Raw genomic sequence first — 15,947 nt, 5'->3', positions numbered from 1 at the left:
TGACTATAGTCTGATATACCCCATGCTCATATTGGCTCTCCAATCATTACATCAATAAGGGGGCCTCCAAACCAATAAAAATCTGTTGCAGCATTTCAACAGCCACACTGGAACAGGACAATGAAACCACATTCTCCAGTGCAAACAATGAATCGGTGTTTTTATCTCTGATATGGTCTATCATAACACTAGGGCATCTTGGCACCAAGCATAGTACTCCAAACCAGACAGAGTTAGACGATTAAAGTCCGTTGTTTAGACTGTGAGCCCATTATTGGGCAGGGATTGTCTCTATCCGTTGCTGAATTGTACATTCCAAGCACTTAGTACAGTGCCCTGCACATAGTAAGCACTCAATAAATACTAGTGAATGAATTTAAAGTAGTTTGTTACGGACAGCGAATGTGTCTATCAACTGTGTTATGTTGTACTCTCCCAAATGCTTAGTACAGTGCTCTCCACAACTGTAAGCGCTCAATAAATAGGACTGATAGATTGATAAAGAGACTCCTTGAAAATAAACAATGACTATACCAAAAACATCTTGCAGCCCCACAGGACTCAGGAATGAGTGAGGTTTACAGAAACTGGGCTGTGTCACGCGTATCAGGTTCAGGAATATGTGCAATGAGAAGTGATCCGTGGCCATGCAGACTGCCACAAAACCAAGAACTCTAAGCATCATCAAAGGTGTTTTACTGCCCTGGACATGTCTTCACATGTGATCGAGAAATAGTGTGGCTCAGTGGAAAGGACCCGGGCTTGGGAGGCAGAGGTCATGAGTTCTAATCCCGGCTCCACCAATTGCCAACTGTGTGACTTTGGGCAAGTCACTTAACTACTCTGTGCCTCAGTTACCTCATCTGTAAAATGGGTATTAAAACTGTGAGCCCCACATGGGACAACCTGATCACCTTGTATCCCCCCAGCGCTTAGAACAGTGCTTTGCACATAGTAAGCATTTAACAAATACCACCATTTTTATGTCATACACAGCACAGCATCTGTGAACAGTGAAGATGTCTCCAGCCTCATTACAGACAAGGATGGGATCCTGAAATGATGATACCATTTCAATACACCTTCATACACCTTCCACTATCGAAGACTAGGTTTTTCAAGGCAAGGAATATTTTCTGACCTGCAAAGACATGACCCTTATCTCAGTTATTGGAGAAGTTACCACAGCAGTCTGAGTCATAAAAGTCGGCAAAGCACCTGGGCCTGCTGGCTTACCCACTGAGACCTACAAGCAGGGAAACAAGGAAGTTTTTCCTCAACATACGCAGCATGAGCAGCAGCCTGGCCTAATGACAGAGCATGGACCTGTACACTCAGAAGGCTCTGGTTTCTAATTCCATATTCTATACTTGTCTGCTGTGTGACCTTGGGCAAGTCACTTCACTTCTCTGTGCCTCAGCTACCTCATCTGCTAAAATGGGAATGAAGACTGTGAGCCCCTCGTGGGACCTAGACTGTGTTCAACCTGATTCCCTTATATCTTTCCCAGCGCCTAGTACAGTTCCTGGCACAGTCAGTGCTTAACAAATACCATACAAAATATGCAGCACTGAGGAGATGACATAGGATCTCAAAGAGTGAGGCATAGCAGGCCTGATTTTTGCAGCATATCAGATTCAAGAAAAGTAAAGGCAGCAGCATAAAGGCGTCTAGGCCATTTTCACAGACCATAAAAAAGTATTAGACAACATCTAATGGTCTCTCGACCCTGGAAGTTGCCTAGTACATTTGGTTGCCCTGAAAAGTTCATTTAGAGTTTGAGGCTATTCATGAAAACATAGGGAAAAAGCATGGCCTAGCACACAGAGCATGGGCTTGGTAGTCAGAAGGACCTGGGTTCTAATCCCAGCACTGCCACGTCTGCTCTGTGACCTTGGGCAAATCACTCCACTTCTCAGTTGCCTCGTCTATAAAATGAGAATTAAGACTGTGAGCCCCATGTGGGACAGGGACTCTGTCCAACCTGATTTACTTGTATCTACCCCAATGCTTAGAACAGTTTTTGACACATAGTAAGTGCTTAACAAATACCACCATCATCACAACATGGTGACCACATTAGAGCTAGGAATGCCTTGTCCCATCCATTTCCCATTGACAATGGGGTGTAGAGCTGGGTGCGTAACAGGTCCAGTTCTGGATACTTCATTCCACTAGTCACGCTGGAGAAGACAACAGGAGACTTAGATGCAGGGTCTTAAAATATGCTTCCACTCCTCTAGGAAAAGTTTTTCAACAAGACAGACTTGGAACCTCACCTTAGTTCCAGAAACAATTATTTTGACAAGGGCAGCATAGGTAAATGGGTCCTAGAAGTACACACCCAAGAAGGCATGTAAACCATTTTGCTCATTCAGCCAGGTTTTGCAGGAGACCAACAGGCTCAAGGAAACTGAGCAATATACACCACCAAAATCCATTTTGGCCACAACAGAACATCAGCTATCCAGGCAGCACACTGACCGATGATGTGACAACAGATAGATGAAGAAAACTGAATCAAGGAGTCCAGCACATTCTTTGGGAGACTGTCCAAAGGAATATGGTGGCAACTTTGGTATCAGGCTCCAGACCAAACTAAATGACTCAGGAGCTCCAGTGTTGCCCAAACTTCCCTAGGACGGTGAGGCCTGGACCATGCACAGGTTCCCAGAGCAGTTGCCCAAATAACACATATAGGCCTTACTCGATATCAAATGGCAAGACCGGATCACAAACAACATCAATCAATGGTATTTATTGAGCGCGTGGGAGAGTACATATAACAGAGTTGGTAAATACCTTCCCTGCCCGCAGTGAAACAACGAAGACCTAGAAGGAAATCAGCCTCCAAGTCTTGAAGCTGTGCTCACCCTGACCATAATCCTTGGTGGGATATGTGAGGATAGTGGAAAACAGTGGCGAAATTGGCACAGAGAAAGCAAGGGGGCCAGAGGAAACGGTTTACGGATACAGGAAAACAAAGCCTCAGACAATGTTGAAGTGTGGTTAAAAACTGGGAATCATTTGCACATCCATCTCTGCATCGTAATGTAGAAACTGAATAGTTTAAATGTAATAAGGAAAGATTAGCATCATTCCCAAACAACATCTAAAGCTTGTTTTCTGACTAGAGGCATTCAAAGAAACGTGATCAGACGTACTGGCTTTGAGTACGAGATCTGAAGCTTGCTGCTGTAAACGTTCTCTGGCAGCTGCTAGCTCGCTTTCCACCTCCTTGTGTTTGCTTAATAAAGTTATCTCCTCCTCTTTGACGTCATCTAGCTGCTTTTGAAGAACCTAAGGGAATATACGATACTGATCAATAAACAAAAAGGCTGCTAAATTAATCATAGAATTAAACGACAGGCTAAAATCTTTTAACAGTGTTTGCTATTCAAAACTTCTATTCTGTTACTTTAAATGTGGGTGACTGCAGTTTAATAAGTTATTTGTTAGACTTTCCCATGAAAATATATGTTAACCTTTCTGCCCCATTTGCAATTCAATTTGATGTTTTGAATTTCCTAGGCAAGGCTGTGAAGATTTCGTCGCTTCTGCAGTACACGCATAATTTTGTTAGCTCTTTATATATCAGAATGTGTCGATGCTTCACCTACATTTTTCATGTTGTTGCTAATTTCATGGAAAGTAATTGAGATGCAGGTTTTAGGAATAATATTATTTTATCCTGCCATATTTCCTACCTAGGAAAAAATGTACCACAAAGAATGCTATTAACTTCAAATCTGTCTCTTTTTGCAGTTATTTAATGGCTGCATGGTGAACAATCAGGCAATTTGCAAATAAATTGAATTTAACTCTGAGAAACTTCAAAATCTACCATGAAACAAACCCAGAAATTTCTATATATGTAGGTTTTTGCTTCTACAAGCCCTTCCCCAGAATGTTGGGGGAAACAGGAAAATAGAATACGGGAAATAAAACTGAACCAACTACGTATTAATCGATCTTTTTTATTAGCCTTTACTGTGTGCAGAACATTGCACTAAAAGCTTGTGAGAGTACACTATAACAAAGTTGGAAGACATGTTCCAATGAGCTTACAGTCTAAATAGAGTATATGTATCTCATATGTTGCTCTTCAATCTAGAAAATGGACTCAATTAGAAATTAAATTTAAAGCTTCCATATGTGGTTTTTCTTACCTGAATATTATTCTCTGCCATCCCAAGGGCCACTTGAAGCTTTTGGCATTTGTCATGAAGACTCCCTGCTTCATCCTGCACTATCTGCAACTCCGTCTTGAGCTTTCCTATGGTCTTCCGTAAAACTCCTTCGTGACTTTGAAATTCCCTCTTAAGCTCGGCTTCCTTTTCCTTGCTAGCATGCAAACTCTCAGCTGTAAAGAGCTGGGACCTTTTCACAGTATCGAGCTCACGTTCATAAAAGTTCTGAGCTTTACTGAGCTTGGTCTCGTACTCCTCAATGAGCTTTTTCTTTTCGAGCCGGAGTTCCTCAAGTTTGCTATTCAAGTCTTCCATCTCAATTCTGTGCAGTTCCTCTAGCTTCTCATGCCCTTTACTTAATGTAGTATTCTGACTATGTTGGGTCTTTAAAAGTTCTTGTATTTCCTGTCTGTGGGAAGCTCTCAGGTCTTCCAAAGCTAATCGTTTGTCCTTCTCGAACTGTACCTGCAGTTGTACAAAGCTCCGTAATTTCTCATCAAATTTCTTTCGGATTTCTTCAACTTCTCTGGACATAGTCACTACACGTTGCACATGTTGAGCCTCTGCACAAAGCTGCATGTCCTCCACTCTGTGCTTATAAGCTTCGAACTCTGTCAGAGCTTGGTGCTTCATCTTTCTGTGGTCTTCTAGGGACTCCTCCAAAACCTGGATCTTCCGCTTGAGGTCCAATTCCTCTGTGACTTTACTTTTATATTGCAAAATTTTTTCTCTTGTTTCTGCAAGGATCTGTTGGATTTCTTCTTCATGAGCCTCTTTGAGGGCTTGAATAGCTGATTCATGCTCATCATTTTTGGTGTTAAGAGCATAGATCACCTGAAATGAAGAAAAAAAAAGTGGAGGGAGGAATCAGTGGTATTTGTTGAGTGCTACTGTGTGACGAGCACTGTACTAAGTTCTTGGGAGAGTACAACACAGCAGATTTGGTAAATACGTTCCATGCCTACAAACAACTTACAATCCAGAGGGAAGCTAACACTTTAGAGGGAGGGGAGATGAGGAGAATGGAGTAAATTGGCTTTGGGCTTTCTAAATCACAGCAAAATGTCTATGTAGTTTGATGCCCAGCTGGATCTAGTACATTAGAAGAGTAACGCCTACTTTCATACAACACTGTTTTCATTCATTCAATCAATCATATTTATTGAGCACTTACTGTGTGCAGAGCACTGTACTAAGTGCTTGGGAGAGTACAATGTAACAATAAACAGACACATTCCCTGCCCACAATGAGTTTACACTCTAGAGGAGGGAAGACAGACATCAACAAAAATAAATAAAATTGCAGATATGTACATAAAGTGCTGAGGGTCTGGAAGGGGGAAGAGCAAAGGGAGTAAGTCCAGGTGACGCAGAAGGGAGTGGGAAATGAGGAAAAGTGGGGCTTAATCTGGGAAAATCTCTTGGGTGCCTTCAGTAAGGCCTCAGAGCAGGGGAGAATAATTGTCTGTAGGATTTGAAGAGGGAGGGAGTTCCAGACCAGAGACAGGATGTGGGCTAGGGGTCAGTGGTGAGACATGGGAAATGGAGGCCCAGTGAGAAGGTTAGCACTAGATAAGCAAAGTGTGCAGGCTGGGTTAGAGAAGGAGTGGTGAGGTAGGAGGTGGCAAGTTGGTAGAGTGCTTTAAAGCCAATGGTGAGGAGTTGTTTAATGTGGAGGAGGATGGGCAACCACTGGAGTTTTTTGAGGAGTGGGGTGACATGTCCTGAATGTTTTTGTAGTAAAATGATCTGGGCAGCAGAGTGAACTATGGACTGGAGTGGGGAGATACAGAAGACTGGAAAGTAAGTAAGGAGAGTGATGCAGTAATCTAGGAGGGATAGGATGAGTGATTGTGTTAATGTGGTAGCAGTTAGGATGGAAAGGAAAGGGCAGATTTTAGCTGGGTTGAAAAGGTGGGACTGACAGGATTTAGTGATGGATTGAATATGTAGGTCGAATGAGAGAGAGGGGTCAAGGATAATGCCAAGGTTATGGGCCTGTGAGACAGGGAGGATGGTGCTGTTGTCTACAAGACTGAGCTCCTCATCTTCCCTCCCAAACCCGGTCCTCTCCCAGACTTCTCTCTCACCGTGGATGGCACGACCATCCTTCCCGTCTCTCAGGCCCGCGATCTCGGTGTCATCCTTGACTCGTCTCTCTCGTTCACCCCACACATAGAGAGCAGTCTTGTGGCTCAGTGGAAAGAGCACGGGCTTTGGAGTCAGAGTTCATGGGTTCGAATCCCCGCTCGGCCACTTGTCAGCTGTGTGACTGTGGGCAAGTCACTTAACTTCTCGGTGCCTCAGTTACCTCATCTGTAAAATGGGGATTAAGACTGCGAGTCCCACGTGGGACAACCTGATTCCCCTGTGTCTACCCCAGCGCTTAGAACAGTGCTCGGCACATAGTAAGCGCTTAACAAATACCAACATTATTATCCGTTACCGAGACCTGCCGGTTTTACCTTTACAATATCGCCAAGATCTGCCCTTTCCTCTCCACCCAAACGGCTACCTTACTGCTACGGGCTCTCGTTATATCTCGGCTAGACTACTGTGTCAGCCTTCTCTCTGACCTCCCTTCCTCCTCTCTCGCCCCGCTCCGGCCTATTCTTCACTCCGCTGCCCGGCTCATCTTCCTGCAGAAACGATCTGGGCATGTCACTCCCCTTCTTAAACAACTCCAGTGGTTGCCTATCGACCTCCGCTCCAAACAAAAACTCCTCACTCTAGGCTTCAAGGCTCTGCATCACCTTGCCCCTTCCTACCTCTCCTCCCTTCTCTCTTTCTACCACCCAACCCGCACGCTCCGCTCCTCCGCCGCCCACCTCCTCGCCGTCCCTCGGTCTCGCCTATCCCGCCGTCGACCCCCGGGCCACGTCCTCCCGCGGTCCCGGAACGCCCTCCCTCCTCACCTCCGCCAAACTGATTCTCTTCCCCTCTTTAAAACCCTACTTAAAACTCACCTCCTCCGAGAGGCCTTCCCAGACTGAGCTCCTCTTCTCCCTCTACTCCCTCTGCCACCCCCCCTTCACCTCTCCGCAGCTAAACCCTCTTTTTCCCCTTTTCCCTCTGCTCCTCCCCCTCTCCCTTCCCATCCCCACAGCACTGTACTCGTCCGCTCAACTGTATATATTTCCATTACCCTATTTATTTTGTTAATGAATTGTACATCGCCTTGATTCTATTTAGTTGCCATTGTATTTATTTTGTTAATGAATTGTACATCGCCTTGATTCTATTTAGTTGCCATTGTTTTTACGAGATGTTTTTCCCCTTGACACTATTTATTGTCAATGTTCTCGTCTGTCCATCTCCCCCGATTAGACTGTAAGCCCGTCAAACGGCAGGGACTGTCTCTATGTGTTGCCGACTTGTTCATCCCAAGCGCTTAGTACAGTGCTCTGCACATAGTAAGCGCTCAATAAATACTATTGAATGAATGAATGAATGAATACAATGATGGGACAGTCAAGGGGAAGACAGGGTTTGGGTGGGAAGATAAGGAGTTCTGTTTTGGACATGTTAAGCATGAGGTGACAGGAGGACGTCCAAGTAGAGATGTCTTAAAGGCAGAGAGGGAGAGAGATCAGGGCCAGAGATGTAGATTTGGGTATCATCCGCATAGAGGTGGTAGTTGAAGCCATAGGAGAGAATGATTTCTCCAAGGGAGTGGGTGTCAATGGAGAATACAAGGGAACCCAAAACTGAACCTTGAGGGACTTCCACAGTTAGGGGGCAGGAGGCAGAGAAGGAGGCCATGAAGGAGACAGAGAATGAATGGCCAAACAGATACAAGGAGAATCTGGAGAGGACAGTGTCAGTGAAGCCAAGGTTAGGTAACGATTCTAGGAGAAGAAGGTGGTCCACAGTGTCGAAGGCAGCTGAGAGGTCAAGGAGTATTAGAATGGAGTAGAGGCTGTTGGATTTGGCAAGAAAGAGATCATTGGTGATCTCTGAGAGGGCAGTGTCTATGGAGCGAAGGGGACAGAAGCCAGATTGGAGGGGGTCAAGGAGAGAATTGGAGGAGAAAAATTTGAGACATTTAGTGTAGACAACTCACTCAAGGAGTTTGGATAGAAATGGAAGGAGGAAGATGGGGCAATAACTGGAGGGAGCCATAGGGTCAAGGGAGGGTTTTTTTAGGATAGGGGAGACTTGGACTTGTGTGAAAGCATCACCATCATATCTGGATGCTTCATTATCTAGGTTCCTCCCTGCCGTCTGCCGCTCCCTACTCCAGTCCACACATCATTCATTGCCCAACCACCTCTGCGTCAAACAGGAACTCCTTACTATCATCTTATAAAGCACTCAATCACCTTGCCCTCTCCTGCCCCACCTTGCTGCTTTCCTACTACAACCCAGCCCACACACTTTGCTCCTCTAATGCCACCTACTCACTGTACCTTGATCTCATCTATCTCACCGTTGACCTCTCGCCCACATCCTGTCTCTGGCCTGGAATGCCTTCCCTCTTCATATCTAAAAAACAAGCACTGTCCCCACCTTCAAAACCTTATTAAAAGCACATCTGCTCCAAGAGGTCTTTCCCAACTAAGGTCTAGTTTTCCTCTTCTCTCATTCCCTTCTGCGTCACCCCTGCACTTGGATTTGTGCCATTAATTCACCCCTCCCTCAGGCCTACAGCATGATTTCAGAGATTTGGCCTGTGTAAATTTACTGTAAGGTTCCACTGAACTCCAACAGCAGCTGAGTAAAGAAGTTACCTATCTTAGAAGTGAGCACATTAGCAGAAAAGATCAAGTGGTTTGCGCAAATTTATATAGGTAGAATAGATGTAAAGGTACAGATTCTGACAGCAAATAATCCAAAATCCAAAAATCCTTCTTAGAGACAATAACATTACTTTGCTCTACTTAAGCAATAAATTAAGGTTTCAACTTTATAATTTACTTGTTCTCTGTCACAGTATCCCCAAATCCATAAAAATGACATAGATTTTCCAGAATTGTAGACATATTAATGCAAACCTAAATAATAATTCAGCTCAATGAAGTAACTTGTATCTATCTCAGCATCCAATACAGTGCTTGGCACATAGTAAGCACTTAACAAATAGGATAAATTAAAAAGAAAAAACTAATGGAGTTCTCTCCTGAAAAATTAATGCAAAGATAACATTAAACAAAGGACTTCTAAAATTCCCGTTACAGGATCAGTCGCTAATATACAAATGAGCTCTGGGTTGTAGCAAACTTTTGTTTTTCTGGAATGGCCGTCATAAATAGAAATCAAGAAGTAGGTCAGTGAGGACATGGAGTAGACTTGCTGCTTCAAGGGCAGTCATTCTCCACCAGAGGTCTGACACAGCTCCCGACCTTCATGCCTAAAGGCTTTCCGGCAAGTAGGTCTGAGAAAGCCTCACCACCTGCCACTGGCAGCAACCTGTGTCTGTCTATCCCTTGCATTGCACTGATTCTTCCAGAATTAGAGTCCATCCAGAATTTGATGTTAAGGCACTATAACTGAAAAAATCAATAATCTAGTTCTTTATTAAAGACAAAATAAGCCAAATCTGTCCCAAATGTTCCAGGGAAGCAGTGTGATCTAGGGGAAAGAGCACCGGCTGGGGAGTTAGAGGATCTGGGTTCTAATCCCAGCTTTACCACTGACCTGCTGTGTGACCCTGGGCAAGTCACTTCACTTCCTCTGTGCCTCAGTTCCCTCATCAGCAAAATGGGGATTCAATACCTGTTTTCTCTCCTACTTAGACTATGAGCCCCATGTTACCAATTTGTACATTCCAAGCACTTAGTACAGTGCTCTGCACATAGTAAGCGCTCAATAGATATTATTGAATGAATGAATGAATGTTAGACCCGGAAATCTTGTAACCACCCCAGCATGCATAACAAATACCACAGTTATTATTAATATAATGGACAAAAAACTTGGAGAGTCGTAATCAAAGTTTTCCCTATTAAAAACAAACCACCTCCACTGAAATTTAATATTTCTCAGACATTTGATGCTTAGTGAAAATATTTATGGAAAATTATTTCAGGAATGTTTCACAAGAAATATCCATTAGAGCATGAAGCTAGATTTCAACTGAAGTTATTGGGTAGGATTTGAAATATCATTTTACCCTTTGAACGTAGTTCCAATGACCCCAGTTCTCTTAGGGACTCATACACTGGTGATAAAATAGTATTTAGGGAGCACTGCATCAATATACTAATAATTATACTTTCCAAGCACTTAGTACAGTGCTCTGCACTCAGTAAGTGCTTAATAAATATGATTGAATGAATAAATGAATAACCATTCCCCTACTGTCTTTACTGTGTGCCAACTATGTGCAGGACGCTATACTAAGTACTTGGGAGAATGCACTAGAGATAGAAGACAGAAGCCCTACCAAGAAGGAGTTTACAATCTAATGGGTGGAAAGGGGGAGGCAGAAGACATAAAATAATTTACAGATTAAACAAAGAGGTGCTCAAATAGTAAATATCCATAAAAGTGTGAAAAGAAGCTGTTTATACAAAAGTGCTGCGAAAATAGTGTGGAGAAAGTGACTGGGGAGAAGAAAAATCAACCAGGAAAAGTTTCCTAGAGGAGGAGGGATTTCAGGTGGGCTTTCAAAAATAGGGAGAGAAATGGAGTGATGAATCTGAAAGGGGAGAGAATTCCAGTCAGGATGAAAGGCATGAGCACAAGGCTGGAGGCAGGAGAGTAGGGAATGAGTCACAGTGAGGAGGAGAATCAAATGTGTAGTAGAATGTAGTACAAGAGGGTGGAAAGGTAAGAGTCAGCTGATGGAGTGCCGAAACTCCAAGGTCAATAGTTTTTGTTAGACGTGAAGATGCATAGGTACCTTTGAAGGTTTTTGAGTAGTGTCTCTGCTGCTTGCCTGTCATGTGACCTTGGGCAAATCACTTAATTTTCCTGTGCCTCAGTTTCCTCAACTGTAAGAAAATGGGGATTCCACATCTGTTCTCCCTCCTACTTAGACTGTGAGTTAGTCCCATATGGGACAGGGACTGTTTCTGAACTGATTAACTTATATCCACCCCAACGTTTAGAACAGTGCTTGACATATAGCCAGTGCTTAACAAATACCATTTTTTGAAAAAGTACAATATTGTTTGCAGAATGGCATTTTAGGCAGTTGATCCAAGCATCAATGTTATCTATGAGCTGAAGAAGGGAAAAGCTAGTGGCCAAGAGGTCAGGGAGGAGGTTTAATACAATAATCAAACCGGGATATGACAAGTGACTAGACTAAGATGGTGTCCATCCATTTTAGATGGAGACAAATGGGTGGATCTGGAAAATGTGGAGAAAAAACCAAAAAAAAACCACTAGTATTTACCAACAGATTGAATATAAGAGTTTAAAGAGAGTTAGAAACCAAAGCTAGGAGTTTAGCACTTAACAAATAACCATTGAGATTACGTATAAATTGAACTACTTCCTGTTTTGTCCTCCTACACATACTATTTTAAAATAATTTTTGTTTGTCTCCTCCTTTAGTCTGTGAGCTTCTTGAGGGCAGGAAGTATCTCACTTTCACTGTATTCCCCAGTGTGCTTAGCACAGTGCCTCACATTCAGTAGGCACTCATTAAATACCACTGTTTGAAAAATGTTATTTAGAAAGTGACTTGGGTGCAATTTTAAAGTTAAACCAACAGTCACACAAATCTTTAATGTAGTACAAAAACAGAATATTCCTCACCATCATGCAGTAAATTAATTTTCTTCAAGTATCATGGGGTTCTAGGTAATTATTTAGTTAATAATTACTTCAAGTCTAAATTATCTAGGTAATTATTTAGTTAATAATTACTTCAAGTCTAAATTTTTGCAAACCTTGGAAAATATCAAAATTCCTTGTGTTCTTGATTTCTCCAATCACATTATTTGTTTGAAATAAAAATTCCCCTATATGTTTTAAATAATTTAATGGTAATTATATTGGAAGCTTCCCCCCATCATACTTATTAAGGTTCAGATTAGAATTAGCATGATAGTAAACACATTCAACTGCCAATGTAGCAATCTCTCTGATATGGGGATTCTCTCCCCATATTCCTTCATGTAAGTTCAGTAATAATAAATGTCCCGTGAGTCAGCAGTGCAACTGGAATACAACTGACTATTTTGGGTCTTTGCTTCCCTACTTGTAAACTTAAGAAAAAAAATCCTTTCATCTTTTGCCACTCAGAAGGCTGTGAATTTTAATTTGATAACACCCAGTTTGGTATTTCAGGTTTTATAAGGAATGTATTCAAAAGACAAAATTGTAAAAGAAGCTTCAGAGCAAATTCTTAAATAGTTCATTTCCCATGATCACAATTTCCTCCAAATCATGTTTCTTTTTTGTTTTTTGTCCTTTTTCTTCAAAACCTCACTTAGAAATATTTTTGAATTTGCCCCCTCAAAAATATTTCTTGGGAAAAGTTTCTTGCATCAATTTATGTAAAATGATAGACATAAACCAAATATTAGGAGAATATAGAGGGCTTATACACAGAGGAGAATATCCAGCTATTCCCTAGCTCTTCTAAGACTAGATGAAACGTGGTTAAACTAGAACGTGAAGGTCAGCCAAGCATGCAGGGTGGCAGATAGTTCACCCTGCAGGCCATTTACCTGTTTTTGAAACTATTTTCTATCCAGCCATGAAAAGCAAGGTCAGTGAAGTGTTGATTCTATAGAGATGCAGTCACTTCCCCTGGCCTTGACTCTTACCTGGCTTGCAGTCAGCCAATCGTATTTATTGAGCACTTACTGGGTGCAGAGCACTATACTAAGCACGTGGGAGAGTACAGTATAACAATATAACAGACAATTCCATGCCCACAACAAGCTTACAGTCTAGAGTACAGTAACCTGGAAGGGTCAGCGTTCTCAGAGTGGCAGCCCATTGAGGGCTTCTATCACTGACAGGTAGGCGCTATCAGGGGTGGGCTTGGGGATGAGGGAGGCCAGATTTCTCCTGCCTCTTCTTTAATGGATAGCTGAAGACAGGTTTTCCTCTCACTGAAGGATGAGAAACAGTGTGGCCTAGTGGAAAGAGCATGGAACAGGGAGTCAGAAGACCTGGGTTCTGATCTTGGTGCTGCCACCTGCCTTCTGTGTGACCTTGGGCAAGTCACTTCACTTCTTGGTGTCCTCATCTGTAAAATTGGGATTCAGTCATCATTAATGGTATTTATTAAGTGCTTATTCATTCAATCCTTCAATCGTATTTATTGAGTACTTACTGTGTGCAGAGTACTGCACTAAATGCTTGAGAGAGTACAATACAACAATAAACAGACACATTCCCTGCCCAAGACAAGCTTACAGTCTAGAGGGGGGTAGCGCTTGGGAGAGCTCAATACAAGCCCGTCAAACGGCAGGGACTGTCTCTATCTGTTGCCGACTTGTTCATTCCAAGCGCTTAGTACAGTGCTCTGCACATAGTAAGTGCTCAATAAATACTATTGAATGAACAGACCTGAGAAACATTCCCTCCCTATAATGAATTTACAATGTAGTGGGGTGGGGGGGCGGTCAGGCTTTTTTCCCCTCTTAAACTAATTGGCATAGCTGGCACAACTGATCTCGACGATCTGTAAAGTAGTTTTGTTGTTGTTATTTCAATTTGTTAAGCTCTTACTTTGTGCCAAGCACTGTACTAAGCATTGGGATAGATACAAGCTAATGAGTTCTACAAGGGGCTCACAGTCTCAATCTCTGTTTTACAGATGAGATAATTGAGGTACAGAGAAGTAAAGTGATTTGCCCAAGGTCACACAGCAGACAGGAGGTGGAGCTGGGATTCAAACTCAGGTCCTTCTGACTCCCAGGCCTGACCATGGTATATGAGGGGTTCTTTTACTGCTTTGCTCCTCAAAGCTCAAAACAATATGAACACAGAGAAAGGGTACGGCTCTTGGCTAGCAAAGTCCCATTTGCCCTTGTCACATTTATCGAACCTCAGTTTCACCTCCAAGCTGTTCTTTCAGTTAGATGGTAACACACCATGACAAACCTGCAGTTGTCAACTGGAAATGTTTCTAGAAATCTACAGGTACGTTTTATGGGGAAAATAGTATGCGTTGTTTCAAATTACATGCATCATCATTTCAAGATAGAGAAGCAGCATGGTGTACTGGATAGAGCCCGGGGCCTGGGAATCTGAAGGTCATGGGTAATCCTGGCTCCGCCACTTGTCTGCTGTGTGACCTTGGGTAAGTCACTTCACTTTCTTACCCTCAGTTACCTCATCTGCAAAATGGGGATTGAGACTGAGAGTCTCAGTTGAACTAAGATGAACTAACTAAGATGGGTAACTGAGAGCCCAGAAGGTAAAGGAAACGCTTTAAGGATTCATTCAATAGTATTTATTGAGTGCTTACTATGTGCAGAGCACTGTACTAAGCGCTTGGAATGTACAATTTGGCCACAGATAGAGACAATCCTTGCCCAATGACGGGCTTACAGTCTAATCAAGGGCTTAAAGTCTTGTTAGTGCTTACAATGTGCCAGTGTAGATAGAAGATAATCGGGTCCCACATGGGGCTCACAATGCAAGTAACAGAGAGAACAGGTACTGAAGCCCCATTTTGTAGATGAGGGCCCCAAGGAACAGAGAGGTTAAGTGACTTGTCCAAAGGTCCCCCGTCAGACAAGTGGCAGAATCAGGATTAGAACCCAGGTCCTCTGACTTCCCAGGACTGTGTTCTTTCCACTAGTCCATGCTGCTTCTCAGGTCAACAACTCATGAAGCCATTTGATGTTTGGTTCTACAAGGTTGATTCAAATCTACACAGGACTTTTCAATGACTCTCCCGCTCTTTTGTGAATACCAAGAATGCAAATGGCATCTACTGGAACTATTTGGTTGTTCACTGAAGAATTATTCATTTCTGGGCTGGAAGGAGGGGAATCATAACATTTTGATGCCACAATGTCATGGGCCTCCAAGAGGGACTGAAAATGAGGCTCTTTGAGTATTCCGACCAATTCCGCGACACTTTCATCCACATTTACCAAAGGACTGATATCTTCTAGAATATCATTCACTAGTTCCAGTTTGTTGTCACTGACTGCTTCCAATTTAGAATCTTCCAGTCTCTCAGGAGCCTTAGCAAGTGATCTTACAATGGGATTCTCCATAATTCCCTTGAGGAAAATAAGATCTATTTCTTCTGCTCTCGTGGACGAGAGCAGCTCAGGGAGGTTGTCCAACACTTGCTGCATTGCTGCTGCGCCTCTGGCCGCCGCTCCGGGCTTCACCCCGCCTCAGCCGCCGCCCCCGCCGCCCAGCAGCCCCATCTGCAAACTCGAGTCCGGGATGTGGGAATTGGAAAGGCGTCTCTTCTCCTCCTCCTCCTCCTTAAGGATGCAGCAAAATGTAATTTCAGACATTGCGATGTTACACATTAATTATGGAAGGGATGTGTAGCACCCAGACTGGTGGACTACAAGCACCAAAGAAGAGTCCCCTTTCAAGCAAAGGCTTTGAAATGATCATAATAATAATGATAATGTTGGTATTTAAGTGCTTACTATGTGCACAGCACTGTTCTAAGCACTGGGGTAGATACAGGGTACTCAGGTTGCCCCATGTGAGGCTCACAGTTAATCCCCATTTTCCAGATGAGGTAATTGAGGCACAGAGAAGTGAAGTGACTTGCCCACAGTCACACAGCTGACAAGTGGCAGAGCTGGGATTCGAACCCATGACTTCTGACTCCCAAGCCCTGGCTCTCCCCACCGAGCCATGCATAAGCCC

The 15,947-nt window shown here is 43.2% G+C and overlaps 1 protein-coding gene across 5 annotated transcripts in view; it reads right to left on the bottom strand.

Moving 5' to 3' along the window:
• FAM184A (family with sequence similarity 184 member A) overlaps nucleotides 1-15,947 on the bottom strand; it is a 114,761-nt gene that overhangs the window by 72,776 nt on the left and 26,038 nt on the right. For all 5 annotated transcript variants that reach the window (XM_029057538.2, XM_029057536.2, XM_029057539.2 and 2 more), the window contains exons 2-3: nucleotides 4,170-5,024; nucleotides 3,165-3,300 (exon numbers count right to left, since the gene is read on the bottom strand). In XM_029057538.2, coding sequence (XP_028913371.1) covers nucleotides 3,165-3,300; nucleotides 4,170-5,024 — 991 coding nt within the window. The remainder of the gene's footprint in view (nucleotides 1-3,164; nucleotides 3,301-4,169; nucleotides 5,025-15,947) is intronic.

This window comes from Ornithorhynchus anatinus, chromosome 2 (genome assembly GCF_004115215.2).
Source record: "Ornithorhynchus anatinus isolate Pmale09 chromosome 2, mOrnAna1.pri.v4, whole genome shotgun sequence".
Classification (NCBI taxonomy): Eukaryota; Metazoa; Chordata; class Mammalia; order Monotremata; family Ornithorhynchidae; genus Ornithorhynchus; species Ornithorhynchus anatinus.
Note: the sequence above shows the minus strand (reverse complement) of the source record. Positions and strands in the feature narration are given on the sequence as shown.